Source organism: Ambystoma mexicanum, chromosome 9 (assembly GCF_040938575.1).
Source record: "Ambystoma mexicanum isolate Mex_15411 chromosome 9, UKY_AmexF1_1, whole genome shotgun sequence".
NCBI classification, from domain to species: domain Eukaryota; kingdom Metazoa; phylum Chordata; class Amphibia; order Caudata; family Ambystomatidae; genus Ambystoma; species Ambystoma mexicanum.
In genome coordinates, this window is record NC_090931.1 from 1534825177 (window position 1) to 1534841033 (window position 15857).

The following is a 15857-nucleotide window of genomic DNA, read 5'->3' on the forward strand; positions in this document are numbered from 1 at the left end:
ACAACCCTCCATCCAATGTCTCCCAGAATTTCGACCAACTCACGATAAGGTAATTCTGTCCCATAAATGAGTTTTGGCACTGCCTTGCCCTTATAAAAAATTAACGAGGACTTAATTGAGAAACGCCCAAATTATTGTTCCAATTTAACATTTGATTGGAGAGAATTGTGGCTTTCTGTCTAAGGATAGACCAAAATCCAGATACCAAGGGCTGGGTCAAAGGGGGAACCCCAAATAAAGCACACTGGGTGTATTATCAATGGGAACCTGTCAGGAACTGAGATCCACGTAGAATAGAAGTCTTCCGTCCCCAACTACCAGTCAGAGAGATAATAATTAAACTCGCTGACCGATCGTTGAGGCCACAGGTGGTGGTAGGAACAGGAATCGCTGGAACCCGGATGACTGTAAGGAAAGAAGGCAGGTAAGAATATACACCAAAACACCAACTTAACACCACAATTCCGAGAAATGGAAAAACATAAAGTGTCCTACCAGTGTATGATAGTTGTTCCCTCCAGGAATCGAAAACCGGCTAATGTAAGGTACCCAGGAGGCTACTTACACTAGACAACCATGGGAGGCCACCATAAGTATCGGGAAAAAGGAGGGAAGTTGCAGCATGAAGGGAGGTTAGGGTAGGACCAGGAGCAAGAGGGGTTCCAGACAGGAGGCAATCCAAAGTTCAAGGATCAAATAGTTTCAAGAATCAAAAAAGGGAAATCCAAAGGCAGTCCAAGTTTCAGAATCCAAGGTCAGAGCAGTTCAAAGTATCCAAAAATGAAGACAGGCGCCAAATCCAACGGGTAGAATCCAATAGAAGTCCAAAAATCAAAAGCCAAGGTCCAAAAATCCCAAAAGAGCACAAGAAACAGGAACAAATGCCACACGCTGCAAGAAAACAGCTCAGAAGCGTAATGTGGCGTTTCTAGTATTGCTTTATACTTCCTGGTTAAGGTCACCAGAGCGCGTGAGGAGACACGTGACCGTAACCTGCTGTGTTGACTGGAGGCTGGGGAATCATGTGATGAGGAAGTATTCCGTGTCGGGAAGGCTCCGCCCCCTGACACGCGACCGTAACCCTCGAGTTGCGGCAAGCCGCCACGGAACCTGCCAGGATCGGAGCGGCCAGCGTCTCCATGCAAGCCCCCTCCAGGATTGTCCTGAACGCAAGCATGACCTTGCGGGGAAGCGGGGCGGGGCAAGTGTGAGCCGAGGTGCCAGAGGTGAGTTCATGACAGAACCCCTTGCAAAATCCAACTCTGCCATTTCTTTTTCCGGCCTCTCGCAACACCAATACACATGTTTTCTTGGGATTAACAGTCAGTCCATTCACTTCTGCATATTTAGCAAATGTATTAATTAGAGGCTGAAGGCCCACTTTGGTGCAGTCGAGAAGCAAAAAATCATCAGCATAAGCCAACCGCGGAAATGCGTAACTCGCCCAATTTAGGGGTAACCAGGCCCACCTCAGGAAGAAAGTCACCAATGTCGGATACATAAATATTAAAGAGACAAGGGGCAAGAGCACACCCCTTTCTCAGACCCACCCAGGTTGAAATCCTGCGCGACAAACTCCAGTTCAGGTTGAGTCGAACACGCATCCCTGCATTTTAATAGAGACTCATGATTAATCGCAACAGACCACACGGCAGCCCTCACTTGGTAAACTTAGACCACAATCGGCACTGGATAACACAGTCAAAGGCTATCAAGAGGTCAATTGAGGACACTTCAATGTCGCCACCATGCTTTCCCCAGACGGTTTCCTGTAACGCCCTCATAACCAAGCCATTCAGATTTGTAGAGTGCCATGTCTGGAACCCTGGCTGAAATATGTTTAATCATTGTGTAGTAGTCATCCACTCCTTTAAGAGGATTAATAGTATGGAGGCGAACATACTACATATGTTTTGTTTATAATTTGTAACCAAGCCTTGCATATTCTGTACTGTTGCGCCCGGTTACTTTCGGGTTTGGTGCACATTATAAGTGAATAAAACACACAAACAAACAAAAACATTTTGCAATCTGCGTCTATTAAAGGAATCAGGCGGTAGTTCCTTGTCTAATCTCTCTCTCTCCACGTTTAAAGATAGGGACACGTATGCGGTTTGCCATGAGGTCGTAAGGACTCCATCTTTCACAATAATTTTGAAGAGCATGGTGAGAGCATGTGCCCAAACAAACGGCTGACCCTTAAAGGTGTTATTGGTTAGACCGTTGGGGCCCGCAGCCTGGTTGGTTTTTGCACTTTTAATGAGACCCATAACCTCTTTGTAATCGATAATGGGCTGCACCTCTCCAGCACAGTTAACAGCTGATATCCTCATCCGTGCCCCCGGTTTAACCCCGTACAAATTAAAGAAAAAGGCAACCCATTGAGTTTCAGAGACCGCATTAAGTTGTCCAACAATCGTAGAGAACTCTTGCCCATTCATCTCTTTTAACTAGGGTACATAGCATAGTTTCAGCATCCTTTTGCAGCACCGCTGCTTTACCGGATTTACTGGTAGATTTTATACCTTTTGATTAACCAGTCTAGATCTGTTATTTTTTGGGAGGTGATCCCAATTAGACCAGCAGATCGACCTAAAGGATCGATGCATAAAACCATTTGCACTTGCCAACTCCTGGTTAAAAATATGCCTATGCCTACGGCATGATGTACCCAACCTCATACTAGGATTGGATCTTGCCCTATCAATCGGGCAGCCCTGGAAGGAGTCAAACCTAGTAAGGTTGAAGACCTGAAGTTTCCATTCTAGGGTACTAGTACTCATTAGAGAAACTAATTCTGAGTTGAGGATCCCTATATTTTGAGCGGGCCACCTAATTCCTTTACCCTGTCCCACAGCACTAAGGCCGGTTATGTCCCCTTTGACCGCCCTGTTTACCAATATATCAAAGTCCGCTTTCAGAGCACTATGATCACTCCATGCATTCGGGAGAACTCTAACCCCGGAATTCAAGTTGTATAGAAAGGCGTTGATAAATAGTTGATGAGCTATCTCCTCTTCTCCATGTAGGTATTATGCAGTTTGAGGCATCCAATCTCCCATTCAGGCAGACCAAACCCATTGTCGCTTTGGATTTCCCTTAACCATATCTGGTAAAGTCTCCCATTGGTCATTGCCATTAATTGATATACAAGAATCCCCAGCCAGTATAACCTAACCATTATGAAAATCCCTCTGCCAATCCCGAATGAGGGTTGTAATTGTTTCCAGAAAGCTGTTAAGTTCGGCAATCCCCTTATGCCAGTAGACATTAACAAGTAGAATTTCAAGGTCAATTGCCATGGAAGATACTTGAACTGCCATAATCCCCAGGGGGAGATCAGACACAGATATAGATGTAAAGCCTAATGTCACCTTAATGGCTATCATCAAACCCACCGAAGACCTCCCCACCTTATGTTTTGCAAATTGGGAGAACACCTCAAAGCCATCAATAGACAGGTTGTCCACAAGCCATATTTATTGTAGAAAGATACAGTCACTCTCTTGTAGCATGGCAGTGGTTTTGATGTTAGATAGCAAGTGGAGATTCCCCGTTATATTTCAGAACAACAGTTTCAATTTTAGATCCTCCTCGATCAGCCGTTTAGCATCAAAATTTATTACGGCAGTGTTAGTTCCAAAGGGCGCTTTAATTTGGGCCCAATCTTCATTCTGTCTATCGAGGCATCTAAACGGTTGCCTCGCTTGACACAAGTTATGTCTATCTGGATGGAACTCCGCTTTCAGATTCCCACCATATTTGTAATCATTTTTTTCATGATGTTGTTCAGCCTCAAAATCCAATGTTCCCAAAGAATCAATTTCTGCCATAACCAGATTCATTACCAATTGGGAGTTAAAGAAGATGTTACATTTCTCCCATTGGTCACGTTCTGGGAATTGTATCCTATTAAGATCACAAGAGGATAGAGGGCTTAGGTTCGGAATTTCCCCAACTATTTTAAGTACATTTCCCTGGTTTAGGCACACTTGCTTATTCCGTCCCCATGGCTTGTCATCTGTATTATTTTGGTGATATACTGGTCCTTGCTATAGTTAACATTGGAATCATCAAAAGTTCCCTTGCTTCACCTCTTACAATCGTATGCAGATTGACTCTCACAGCCTTTGGCTCCTCTCAGGATACTCTGGGACCTTACTGCTCCCGGGCCCTGAGACTACTGATCTCGTTGGCCGAACAAGTCGGTTGTACGAACGTATTCCTCAGGTATCTGTGTAATGTGCGATACATACAATTTACAGAAGAATTTATCCTGCTCGGTACCCTGTATAAAGGTATTGCCTGATGCCCCCAAATTACTACCAACCCGGCCAGTAGAGTCCACCTTTACTGGACCGGGTAGGGCTTGGTTCAAGCTCAGAAAATACAATTTCGCCAATAATCAATACTTATCAGTCTTACATTCAAAGATCGGGGTACACTCCTCAGCCAGGTCTACAACCCTCCTCCGTGGATGCGGTTTTGTTATTATTTTTATCTATAACCAGAATAGAGTTCTCACTCATATCCAGAACACTAGGGAGGGTTCCATGTCCAGCTAAGACTGGGTTCCTCTCAATTTCTTAGATATTGCCCGGCCCTCTTTCCGTCATAGTGTTCCATCAGCATTCTCACCATATGATCAGTTTGAATACCAACTTCAGCTCTTGCCTGTTGTAACCCAATAACGATAATAATCTTTTCATGAGAGTTATAATTACTTGAAAGCTGCTGACTATCTCCAACACAGATAACCTCCTCTAACACATTGTGTGTTCCCTCCCCAATACTTTCTTCCAAAACCGGAGTCATCACTTTCTGTATAACATTGGCAGTGAAACTTCTCTTAACCAGTTACTCCGGTATGGTAACATCACGGAAAAGGTATTACGTTTTTTTAATGCGTTTTACATTTTTTGATTTCTTGGCCTTATAACAGTCCTCCAGCGGTGAGCCCAAGCACATAGAGATACTGTCAGCGAAAATACAAGAACCAACAGCAAGTTTCAAAAGTCTGCAGGGGGGCTCAAAGGACCGAGCCTGGAGTGGCTCAACTGACTGCTTGATGTTTGCTGTCTCAGACAAAGTAAATTAATGTATGTTTTGATGTTAAGTCGTTTCAAACCGATCAGAGCAGAGAGTAACACTCACAGGGCAGGGTGAGTTTAACAGGGGAGGCCGCTGCCAGCCTCCAGGCAGTCAGAGAAGTTAGCCCCTGGTGTTCAAAGCAGCGCAGTAACAATTCCAAAAACGTTAACAGTTAAATTGGAAACTTTCCTTGCAGTCCTCAAGCTGCACAACACTTGGGTCCGATGTTACTGGTAACTTTTCCCCACTTAGCAAGCCCCACCCAGCTGGTGCCTTCCTGGTTGCTGCTCTTTTTCCCTACTTAAGGAGCCCTCCAGCCTCTTTTCCTTTGCAGATGGGGAGCAGGTCCAAGTGGGTCTAGGTCACCTGGCCTAAGCCCCGCCCACCTGATGCCTTCCTGGTTGCCATTCTTTTTTCCTACTTAAATAGCCCTCCTGCCTATTCCTTTGCAGATGGGGAGCAGATGCAAGTGGGTCTAGGTCGCCTGGCCTAAGCACCACCCACCTTCTTAGCCCTGCCTCTTCCTTCCTGCTCTTAACTTTTAGATCAAGGGCGTCTCTCGCCGGGCGTCTGAAGCGAAGGGCAGACAAAGAAAAGGGCAATTCCTGTATGGACCAGGAGGAACCAGTGCCCGACCCCCTGCTCAGACAGCAGGTAAGCATGCACCAACATGTGTTTACTCCTTCTGTCCCCACAGGCCATCATCACCCCATCTGTTTCCCCCGTGCCCCACCTTCTGGCACACAGGTGTTGCCTGTTTGCTTGTTTCTTTTACCCTGCTCCCCCTCACCGCCCTCCAGCCTACTTCTGAAGGAGTTTGTCCTGATGCATTCTGGTTTCACCATCACCGTCTTGTGGTCATTACTGGATTTGAATTTTATGGACTTCATTGGTTCACTGTGCGTCACCCTTTCTCAACTCTCATGCTGGACTTCCTTTGCATCTTGTCCTCATGGTGTAATCTTGCATCTTGCCCTCATGACTTCTGCAATTGTATTCGCTCTCCTCTTTCTTCTCCACTCTTTTTGACAGCTTACTCTCTGTTCTCTCCTCTCCCTTTTCCTTTCTCCTCCCCTTACTTTCTTCTATGCACGTACAGTATCAGAATTGTTGTCCCTGGACCTAGATAGCAACCTTGTCTGTCTCCTCTCCCCTCACTTGTCCCCCCCCCCCCAGCACTATCTGAAATGTTGTCAGGCCTAGTACGGTAATCGCCTGTTTCCATTTCCTTCCCACTCCTTTCCTTATCTATATCTTAGCTCTTGCACTATCTGAAATGTCGTCAGGCCGAGTATGATAGTTAATTTCACATCCTTACTGTTCGTGGCCTGTAAGAATGCCATTGTATTTTTCCTTGTTCCCTCGCTTGCCTTGAAGTGCTTTGAAACACATTGTGTATAAGCGCTATATAAATAAACGATATCATATCATCTCATACTGTGTCCCCTCGCAGTCACCATGCACAAGAGACACAGTGCCTGTTTTTTCCTGTTTGGATTCTGGGAAGTGTAGCTTTTATCTCTCCCACTTGAAATGGAGGGTAACTACAAGCACCAGAATTTCAAGCAAAACACAGGACTGGGTGGCCTTCTTGCTTACTTTCAGTAACTACAGCAGAGGTCAGGTGCTACAGTGGCCCCTGGAGCCTACTGTGAAAAGTTGAAATTGTGCTAGCTGTGAAATACAATCCACTAGGAGGCGACACATCCACCTGACGCCGGTATTGCTTCCTTAAAAGCTGGTGACATAAAAGGGACGTGGCTTAAAAGTGGTGGCATACTTATAGAATGATTTGAAGCTAATGCTCATGCTGTTTTGATGCCACGAGAACCTGCTTAAATTAGACACTACTTAGGCGCACATTCAAAATGGATGAGCAAATAAACGTACTACGCATGCGCCCGGTTAAGGTACGGCTTTCCTATCCGACTGCGCATGTGCACGCTTGGGTTCGGCATTACTATTGATTTGCGCATGCGCCTAATAGCCGTGCCGTTAGTCATGCGCCTCCGTCACCTGTCCCTGTGATTAGTGTCTCGTGTTCTGCGCAGCCGCAGTGCAGTGCTCGGCTCCATGTCCGTCTCCCCACTTCCTGCCGAGGGACTTCTTCAACCTCTTCCCACTGTTGACCTCCGCCTGGTGGACGCTTCCTTCGCTGGGGAGGAATCACCAGGAGGGCCCCCTGTAGCAATGCCCGGACAGGACGGGGTGAGTGGCCTCCTGTTTTGCATTTTTCTGGGGACCAGTCACTGGGCCCTGCCACGAGGCTCACCTTCAGCAGACCCCGGCCTTCAGCCAGAAGCCTTGCATTCTGGGACTTGTAGTTTCGCTTAGGCCATTACCTGTGCACCTATACGGCCTAGAATTCCCCTAGCAGCCAAAAAAAAATAAAGCCTAAGGTGACCTAGGGGCAGCTGGCAACCGCCTGGTAACCCTCTATAACCACCGTTCATGAAATTGGCATTGGTGTATAGAATAATGGACCCACCGTAGTTCGGGGCAGCGATAATATTACGACATTAAAAAAGTATTTCGACCCCCCACATACCAACCAATGCCTCTGCCATCCCCTCCTCAAGTTCCCCATGGCCCTTCCCCTCTGAGCAGAGCTTAGACCTTAGCGTCACCAGCCGCCCCCTCCAGATATTATTCACGCCCCGAATAAAATCGGAAACCAAGAGCCTTCTGCTGTATCAACGTGCACGTCAGATCCACAAACAAAACATGTTTGGATTACTTCTTGTAATCTTCATTACTCACAGTCCTACTCTTGCCAGTACTTACCTTTTGATAGCCTCCTCCTTCTTCTGGAACCCCTCCCAAACTCTTCATCACTCACGCTGCCTGTATGTTTCCATTTCCTTCCCACTCTCTTTCTCCCTTCCTATGTCTTAGCTCTTGCACTATTTGAAATGTTGTCAGGCCGAGTACGATAGTTAATTTCACATCCTACGGTTCATGGCCTGTAAGAATGTAATGTGTATTTTCCCTTGTTCCCTCCCTTGCCTTGAAGCGCTTTGAAACACACTGTATATAGGCGCTATATAAATAAACTATCGTATCCTCTGGAGGTGGAACATCTCCCATACCAATGAGGCCTCAGTTTATAGCACTGTCGTTGGACCCTTCCCCTATCCAGTGATGGAAGTGAGAGACGTCTGTACTTGGACGAGGTAAGTAATTCAAACATTACCTCCATGTCCCTCCTCATCTTCCCAGAACGTGCCTTTTAGATGCGCCAAGGCCATGGGGGGGGGGAGGTTCAATCACCTCAACCGCTAGGGACACTAATATCGTACTTAATCCCCCCACCACCAATTCTATTTTACAGACCCTGGTGCAAGTTAGTATTCACCGAGCCCCGGATTCCAACACCCCCACCCCAACGGAAGTTGACCTGGGACCCACCACGTTCAACTGGTAGTGCCAAATAAATGTATTAGGATGATCCTATGTGGCTGCCCTGTAGATTGATTTCTTCCATGGATTTGCCCAAGAGGTGTCCACCCCTCTAGTGGATGTGCTCTGAATAGCGCCCCCTAGGATGTTACTCGTAAACCATCAAAATAAATGTCCTAATCCATCTACTAATGGTCCCTGAAGAAGCTTTCTGCCCACAACCCCGCTGCCCCAAACATCACCAGCAAGATGTTAGTTTTCCTAATGGACTAACAGTCCAGGTATTCCAATACTGATCTCTCACATCTAGACAGTTCCGTGCCCCCACTTCGGGAGAGTGAGTCTCTCAAGGCTGCGAGCACTATCTCTTGAGACCTGTGACACCTAGAGGCAACCCTGGTAACGGAGGCAGGATTACATTGCAAGGCACAAACCTCTTTCCAGCTTTTCAAAAAGGATGTCTGCACAGAAGAGCCCCGATCTCCCATTTCTCCTGGCTGAGGTGACTGTCACTAAGAATGTGGTTTTCAGAGTTCGATACCTCAACTCAGTAGACTCCAGTGGCTCAAAGGGGGTGGCGGGGCTTCTGCAACATGCTGAGAACCAAAGTTAGATCCCATGGGGCTGGGGATCAGATACCACTGGCCTTGAAACAGCTCTGCTCTTAAGAAGCCTGGCCAACAAACTGTCACTCCCTGGAGGATGTGACCAATGCTCCCTGGATGTTGTAATGGCACCCCAGGGAACCGGCAAGTATAACGCTTCCTGGCCCTTTAATGCGCCTTACTGCTAAAACTGCAAAATCACCAGGAATCAGCAGATTCTTTCTGCTGCACCATGCCACAAAGTTGGGCCAATGACGTTTGTTTGACCGAAGTGTAAAAGACCGACGAGCCTTCTGGACTATTGCTGCCGCCTGAAAGGCGATAACTAGCTTCTGTAATCCACTCCTCTCAGCTTTCATGATTGAGATGTCACCCCGTGTAAGGGAGAAAGCCGCCTGGGTAATACCCACGGGTGCACCATCTGTAGTTTGACTAGTACTGGGAACCAACCCCTCCTTGGCCAGGGAGGGTTCACGTATAATTTTATTTTGCATTTATCTGATGCTTATATTGCACATTTATTCAAAGTGCTTTACATAAATAGAAATGATAATACAAAAAACATGATTGGGAAGAACACAGCTAGAGAAAATTACATGAGTCCGGAAAAGCTGAATGAAGGGGATTAGATTTTAAGAGTTTCTTAAATTGAGAGAGTAGAACAAGAGTGGATGTTAAGTGGAAGAGCATTCCAGAGTTTATTCCCTAGAGGTTGAAATGATCTAAATCGTGAGGAGTTGCCTGGAGCATGGGGGATGGTCAAGAAGAAGTGCCGCCGAACGTAGATTACAAGAAGGTTGATATAAAGATAGGAAGGAACTGTCATGAACTTCAGATCACACCCCTTTTGGACCTCCTGGTCCTTGTCTCAAAGGGGCTTACATTCCCTACTACTTCCAACATGGCCGTCCAGAGCTGAAGCCCTTGCTCGCTCCATGCGCTGAACGCGGCGTGATCTATTTATAGACCACGCCTTCTGCGGCTCCGCGTGTCTCAATGCTATTGCAGAGTAGCCTCAGACGTGTGTTTGTAGCTCGCGGTATTGTTTCATTTGTCCCAGTGCTATTACCTGCTCTGACCCTTCCCCCTTCCTGATTCCGAGCATTACTAGCTTTTCCAAGACTCCCAGATTCCTGGACTCTGCGTTCCTGGAACTAAACGCAACCTGGAACCAGACGAGACTCGAGCAGCACTGTTCAAGACCAGGAGCGTTCGCAAGAAGGCAGCGATCGAAGACACCGGCAAGCATCGGACCCAGGTGAGAAGGGGGGAATTCCTTGACAGTTTGAGACGCCACCCGATCGAACCTAAAAACGAGATTGAAGCCGCCGTGCAGGACTTAATGCGACGCATGCAAGAATTATCAACCGAGGTCCAAAATCTTAAAGCGGAAAACGCTGCACTCAAACAATTGGCCTTTTCCTGGGATTCTGCTACAAAGGAGAGTGCCCTGTTGGGCGGTATTGTTGACAAGTATGATGGTTCGGCAAAAACACTTCACGGATTCCTGGATTCATGCCTGGTCCACTTTACCTTCAAGCCCTATTATTTCTCGACTCCTAGGGCTAAGGTGGGTTTCATCATATCCCACCTTTCCGGCAACGCCTTAACTTGGGCAACACCCCTTGTTAACTCCGGCGATGCCCTCCTAGATGATTATGGTGGGTTCATACAGGCCCTTAAAGGCATGTTTGACCGTCCAGAGCAGGTCTATACTGCCCAAGAACGCTTGCTGGACTTTCAACAGGGCTCCCAAGATATGCTCACTTATGTGATCAGATTTAAACAATTGGCTAAGGAAGCAGACTGGTCCTCTGAGGCTAGTTTTACCCTGTTCAGGAGAGGCCTGAACAATGAGATCAAGGATGAACTGGCCAGGGTGGCTCGACCAAATTCATTCCAAGCACTAATGGACCTGGCCTTGCAAATAGACTTTCGCATCCAGGAAAGGAAGGCTGAAAAGAAGAAATCCAAGGGAAACCCACCCAAGACGTCCTTTGAGAGCACAGCCAGAACGGACCCAAGCCCAGCCCCAGAACCTGAACCCATGCAAATTGGAGCCTTTCGTGGACCCATATCACCTCAAGAAAGGTTGAGAAGGATCCAAACGGGTTTGTGTATGTATTGTGCTTCAGACAAACATTTGGTCGGGGAATGTCCTCTGGCACCTCCTCGGCGTTCGGGAAACGCCAGCTCCCGATCTTAAATGGAGCAGAGATTCGAGAGAGAGATGTTTGCTCCACATCAATTCCATCCTTGAACTCTCCTGGACAAAACAGACTGGTCGTTCTCCAGGCATTTCTTTCACCCTCGAAGAGTAAGATCTGCCCCATTCTGGCCTTGGTTGACTGTGGAGCTATGGGAACCTTCATAGATCAGGAATGGGTTATCAGTCATCAAATCCATATGAGGCACAAAGCACCATGCAGCCTGTGGAATCCATTGATGGAAGACCCCTCAGTTCAGTGCCCATAAGCCTACAGACCAAGGAAATCCAGCTCTCAATAAAACACCATCAAGAGCTAATCAGATACGATATCATTAAGTCCGCCCACTACCCCATGGTATTGGGTATGCCCTGGTTACAAAAACACAACCCATATATAAACTGGACAGCAGGATCACTATTCCTAGGCTCGGAGTTTTGTATGTCTCATTGTCTATCCCTGGAACTTCCTTTAACAGCCCCTCAGGAACCATCTAAGGAGTAAGAATGGTTTCCAATATAATACAGGTTCCGGAGGCCTATTCGCTGATGTATTTTCCACTGCCATAGTCCATGCTTTACCTCCACACAGACCCGAAGACTGCGCAATTGAAACGGAAACCTCGGCAGTGATCCCTTTCGGTAGGATGTTTATCCTTTCCGAACCTGAGAAAAAGGCCCTCAAAGAATACCTGGATACAAACCTTGAAAACGGTACCATAAGACCTTCAAAGTCACCAGCAGGCGCTTCATTGTTCTTTGTTCCTGAAAGACACCCAGGAACTTAGACCTTGCCTCGATTATCGTGGCCTAAATCAATGCACTCTTAAGGACCGATACCCACTACCCTTGATATCGGATATCCTGGAAGCAGTGAGAGGTGCAGTAATATTCACCAAATTAGATCTCAGGGGTGCCTACCATTTGATCCGTATCCGGGAAGGAGATGAGTGGAAGACCGCCTTTAGAACACCCTTTGGACACTACGAGTACCTGGTCATGCCCTTTGGACTAGCCAATGCCCCAACAGTATTCCAACGTTTTATGGATAGGGTGTTCTCTGGCATGTTGTTTCTCTTCGTCATTGTCTATCTGGACGACATATTGATTTTTTTCCAAGGACCCTCTGAAGCATGAAGGACATGTTAAGGCAGTTCTACAAAGACTCCGGGAACATCACCTCTTAGCCAAGCCTGAAAAATGTTTGTTTCACGTTACCTCTGTGCACTATCTGGGATTTATCCTTAGTCCAGAGGGGATTGGCATGGACCCTTCAAAAGTAAAGGCCATTCTCGCATGGCCTACTCCCACATCCGTGAAACAAATCGAATCCAATCCTTCCTAGGACTAGCCAATTTCTACCGGAAGTTCATAGCCACCTTTTCCGAGATTGTACAACCTATAGTGGCTCCGCTAAAGAAGGATACCCCATTTGTCTGGTCAACATTACAAGAAACTGCATTCCAGTGTTTGAAGACCGAGTTTACACAAGCTCCCATTTTGGCTCAACCCGATACAAGTCGACCCTTTTTAGTGGAAACGGATGCCTCTAATTACGCCATTGGAGCAGTGTTGAAGCAGAAAATGGAGGACGATTTGGAACACCCCGTTGCTTATCTTTCAAGAACCGTAACTCTGAGTGAAACGCACTACTCCATCCTGGAAAAGGAACTGTTAGCCATTCGCCAAGCCTTCACTGAATGGCGACACCTACTTCTAGGAGCCAGACATCCTGTCCAAGTCCATACTGATCATCAAAACCTTCAGATTCTACAGTCACTGGAGTGCAGGAACAGTCGTCAGGCACGTTGGGCCTACATTTTTCCCCAGTATCAGTTCCATATTACTCATGTCCCTGGATCACAGAACCTGATTGCTGACGCCTTGTCTCGCTGTCCTGACTACGTGACCACTGAAGATAAGGCATTTCCTAAGATGTTTTCTCCCACGATCTTCGTAGCCCAAGCAGTTGATCTCCTGGAAGAGGTCTGATCGCAAACCCAACCTCGGAAATGTGGAACGACATCTCAACAAGAAACCACTGGAAATTAAGAGCCAAGGAAGGCTACTTATTCAAGGACAATGCACTACTCATTCCTACACGGGAGTTACAGCAGAAAATAATAAACCTTTGTCATGACACACTCCATTCCGGGCACCGAGGTATCACCAACACCCTCCGTCTTATTCAGAGACAGTTCTGGTGGCCTAAAATGAAGTCTGACGTACAGCAATACATCCAGGCTTGTATGACCTGTGTCCAAAATAAACATAACAAAAGACCGGCGGGTCGTCTTCTGCAGCCCACTCTACCCTCTAAACCATGGGAAATTATCGCTACAGACTTCATAGTGGAGTTACCACCTTCCCGAGGATATACAACCATCATGGTCACCATAGATTTGTTTACCCATATGGCCCATTTTACGCCACTGATGAAACTACCCTCCTCTTCAGAGCTAGCTGGAATATTTCTGGAACACATATACCGACTACATGGGCTTCCTTCCAAGATCATATCTGACCGGGGTCCCCAATACATTTCACAATTCTGGAAACACCTCTGTCGAGTTCTAGGAATCCAACGTGCCCTCTCTTCAGGATATCACCCCCAAACCAACGGAGCCACAGAACGTGCAAACCAGACCCTGGAACAATATCTCCGATGTTTCGCCACCAAGGTCCAGGATGACTGGTCTCTCCAGATACCCGTTGCAGAATTCGCTTACAACAACTCTGAACACTCAGCGCTACAGACCAGCCCCTTTTATTGTAGTCAGTGGTTCCATCCTCGGTTTTACCCTCGGTTCTTCCTTACCCTACACCAGTACCTACTGTTGACTCCTGGATCGAAACTCTTATCAACATTCACCGGGAGGCTAAAGAACACTTGGAAAAAGCCAGATTACAGACCAAGAGGTATGCAGACTCCAAGAGAAGACCAGGTCCTTCCTATACGGTCGGTGACCGAGTGTGGTTGTCATCAAAACTACTTCCCCCCCACCCCCCGACACTTGCGACCATACAAGCTGGCTCCCCGCTACTATGGTCCATTTCCCATCAAGGAGATTATCAATCCTGTCTCATATTGAATCAAACTACCTGACGCCTGGAAAAGAATTCATCCAGTTTTTCACACATCCCAATTGAAACCCTACATCCAATCCTCTCGAAAATCCACTAGACCTCCTCCTCTACTGGTTGACAACCAACTGGAATATGAGGTGTCCCGGATTTGTGACTCCAGGTATAAGCGGGGCCATCTTCAATACCTAGTGGAGTGGAAAGGATATCCTCCTAGCGAAAGGACCTGGGAACCTGTTTAAAATATCACGGCTCCTCGGTTGCTCAGAAGATTTCACCTAATACACCCGGGCAAACCTGGAGGAAAAGGCCTTCGGAGGAGGCATGCTGTCATGAACTTCAGATCACGCCCCTTTTGGACCTCCTGGTCCTTGTCTCAACGGGGCTTACATTCCGTACTACTTCCAACATGGCCATCCGGAGCTGAAGCCCTTGCTCGCTCCATGCGCTGAACGCGACGGGATCTATTTATAGACCGCGGCTCTGCGCGGCTCAATGCTATTGCAGAGTAGCCTGAGACGTGTGTTCGTAGCTCGCAGTATTGTTTTCATTGTCCCAGTGCTATTACCTGCTCCTGACCCTTCCCCCTTTCTGATTCCGAGCATTACTAGCTTTTCCAAGACTCCCGGATTCCTGCACTCTGCGTTTCCGGAACTAAACGCAACCTGGAACCAGACGAGACTCGAGCAGCACTGTTCAAGACCAGGAGCGTTCGCAAGAAGGCAGCAATCGAAGACACTGGCAAGCATCGAACCCAGGTGAGAAGGGGGGAACTCCTTGACGGGAACAAAGAGTAGAAGGAACCAGAGCATGTATACATTTAAAGACCGGATATTTTCAAAACCGTGCTTGATTGATAACAATCGTGAATGAGCCAGGTAAGAAGTAAGGTAAGCAGACATAGGAAGACACAAAAGAATACAAACCGCAGAGTGCAAGATTGAGCCTAGAGGAAAAAGGGAACATTTAGGGAGTTCAACATGAAGAGACGAACAGTCATGTATACAAGAAAGAACCATTGACTGAGGCAGAAGTTTAGTGGCAAACCTATTGATCTGGCTATGTAAAGAAAAATAATACCTAGATTACGAGCCTAGTTTCAAAAGGGGCGGTGTAGTGGAGCAAAAGATATAACAGAGCTGGAGGACTTTTTGAAAAAGCAGGAAAGAAAAGGTTTTCTGTTTTTATTGGGTTTAGACAAAGGAAACGAGACGACATCCATGATTTTGTGGTAGTTAAACAAGCAGACAGACGTTGAAGGATAGAGTCAGTAATTGATGGAAATGATACTAGGATCTTAGTGTTTCAAAAAGGTAGCAGGCGCTCCTTTCCAGAAAGAACGTGGCATGATAACCTGTTCTGAGATGAGTTTGCAGCACACGTGTTGTCTGCATAGAGGTGGACTTGAAAACCATAACCAGAGAGTAAAGCAGATAAAGGAGAAGTATAGAGAGTGAACAGAAGGGGCTCAA

At 46.9% G+C, this 15857-nt stretch overlaps 1 protein-coding gene across 3 annotated transcripts in view; it reads left to right on the forward strand.

Moving 5' to 3' along the window:
• The first annotated feature begins 7132 nt into the window (after positions 1-7132).
• The window catches only part of LOC138489461 (zinc finger protein 551-like), a 184399-nt gene continuing 175674 nt past the window's right edge, over positions 7133-15857 (forward strand). For 2 of the 3 annotated variants that reach the window (XM_069617182.1, XM_069617183.1), the window contains exon 1: positions 7133-7299. In XM_069617182.1, coding sequence (XP_069473283.1) covers positions 7165-7299 — 135 coding nt within the window. In that variant the 5' untranslated portion in view covers positions 7133-7164. The remainder of the gene's footprint in view (positions 7300-15857) is intronic. The other variant, XM_069617184.1, reaches the window with a different exon arrangement.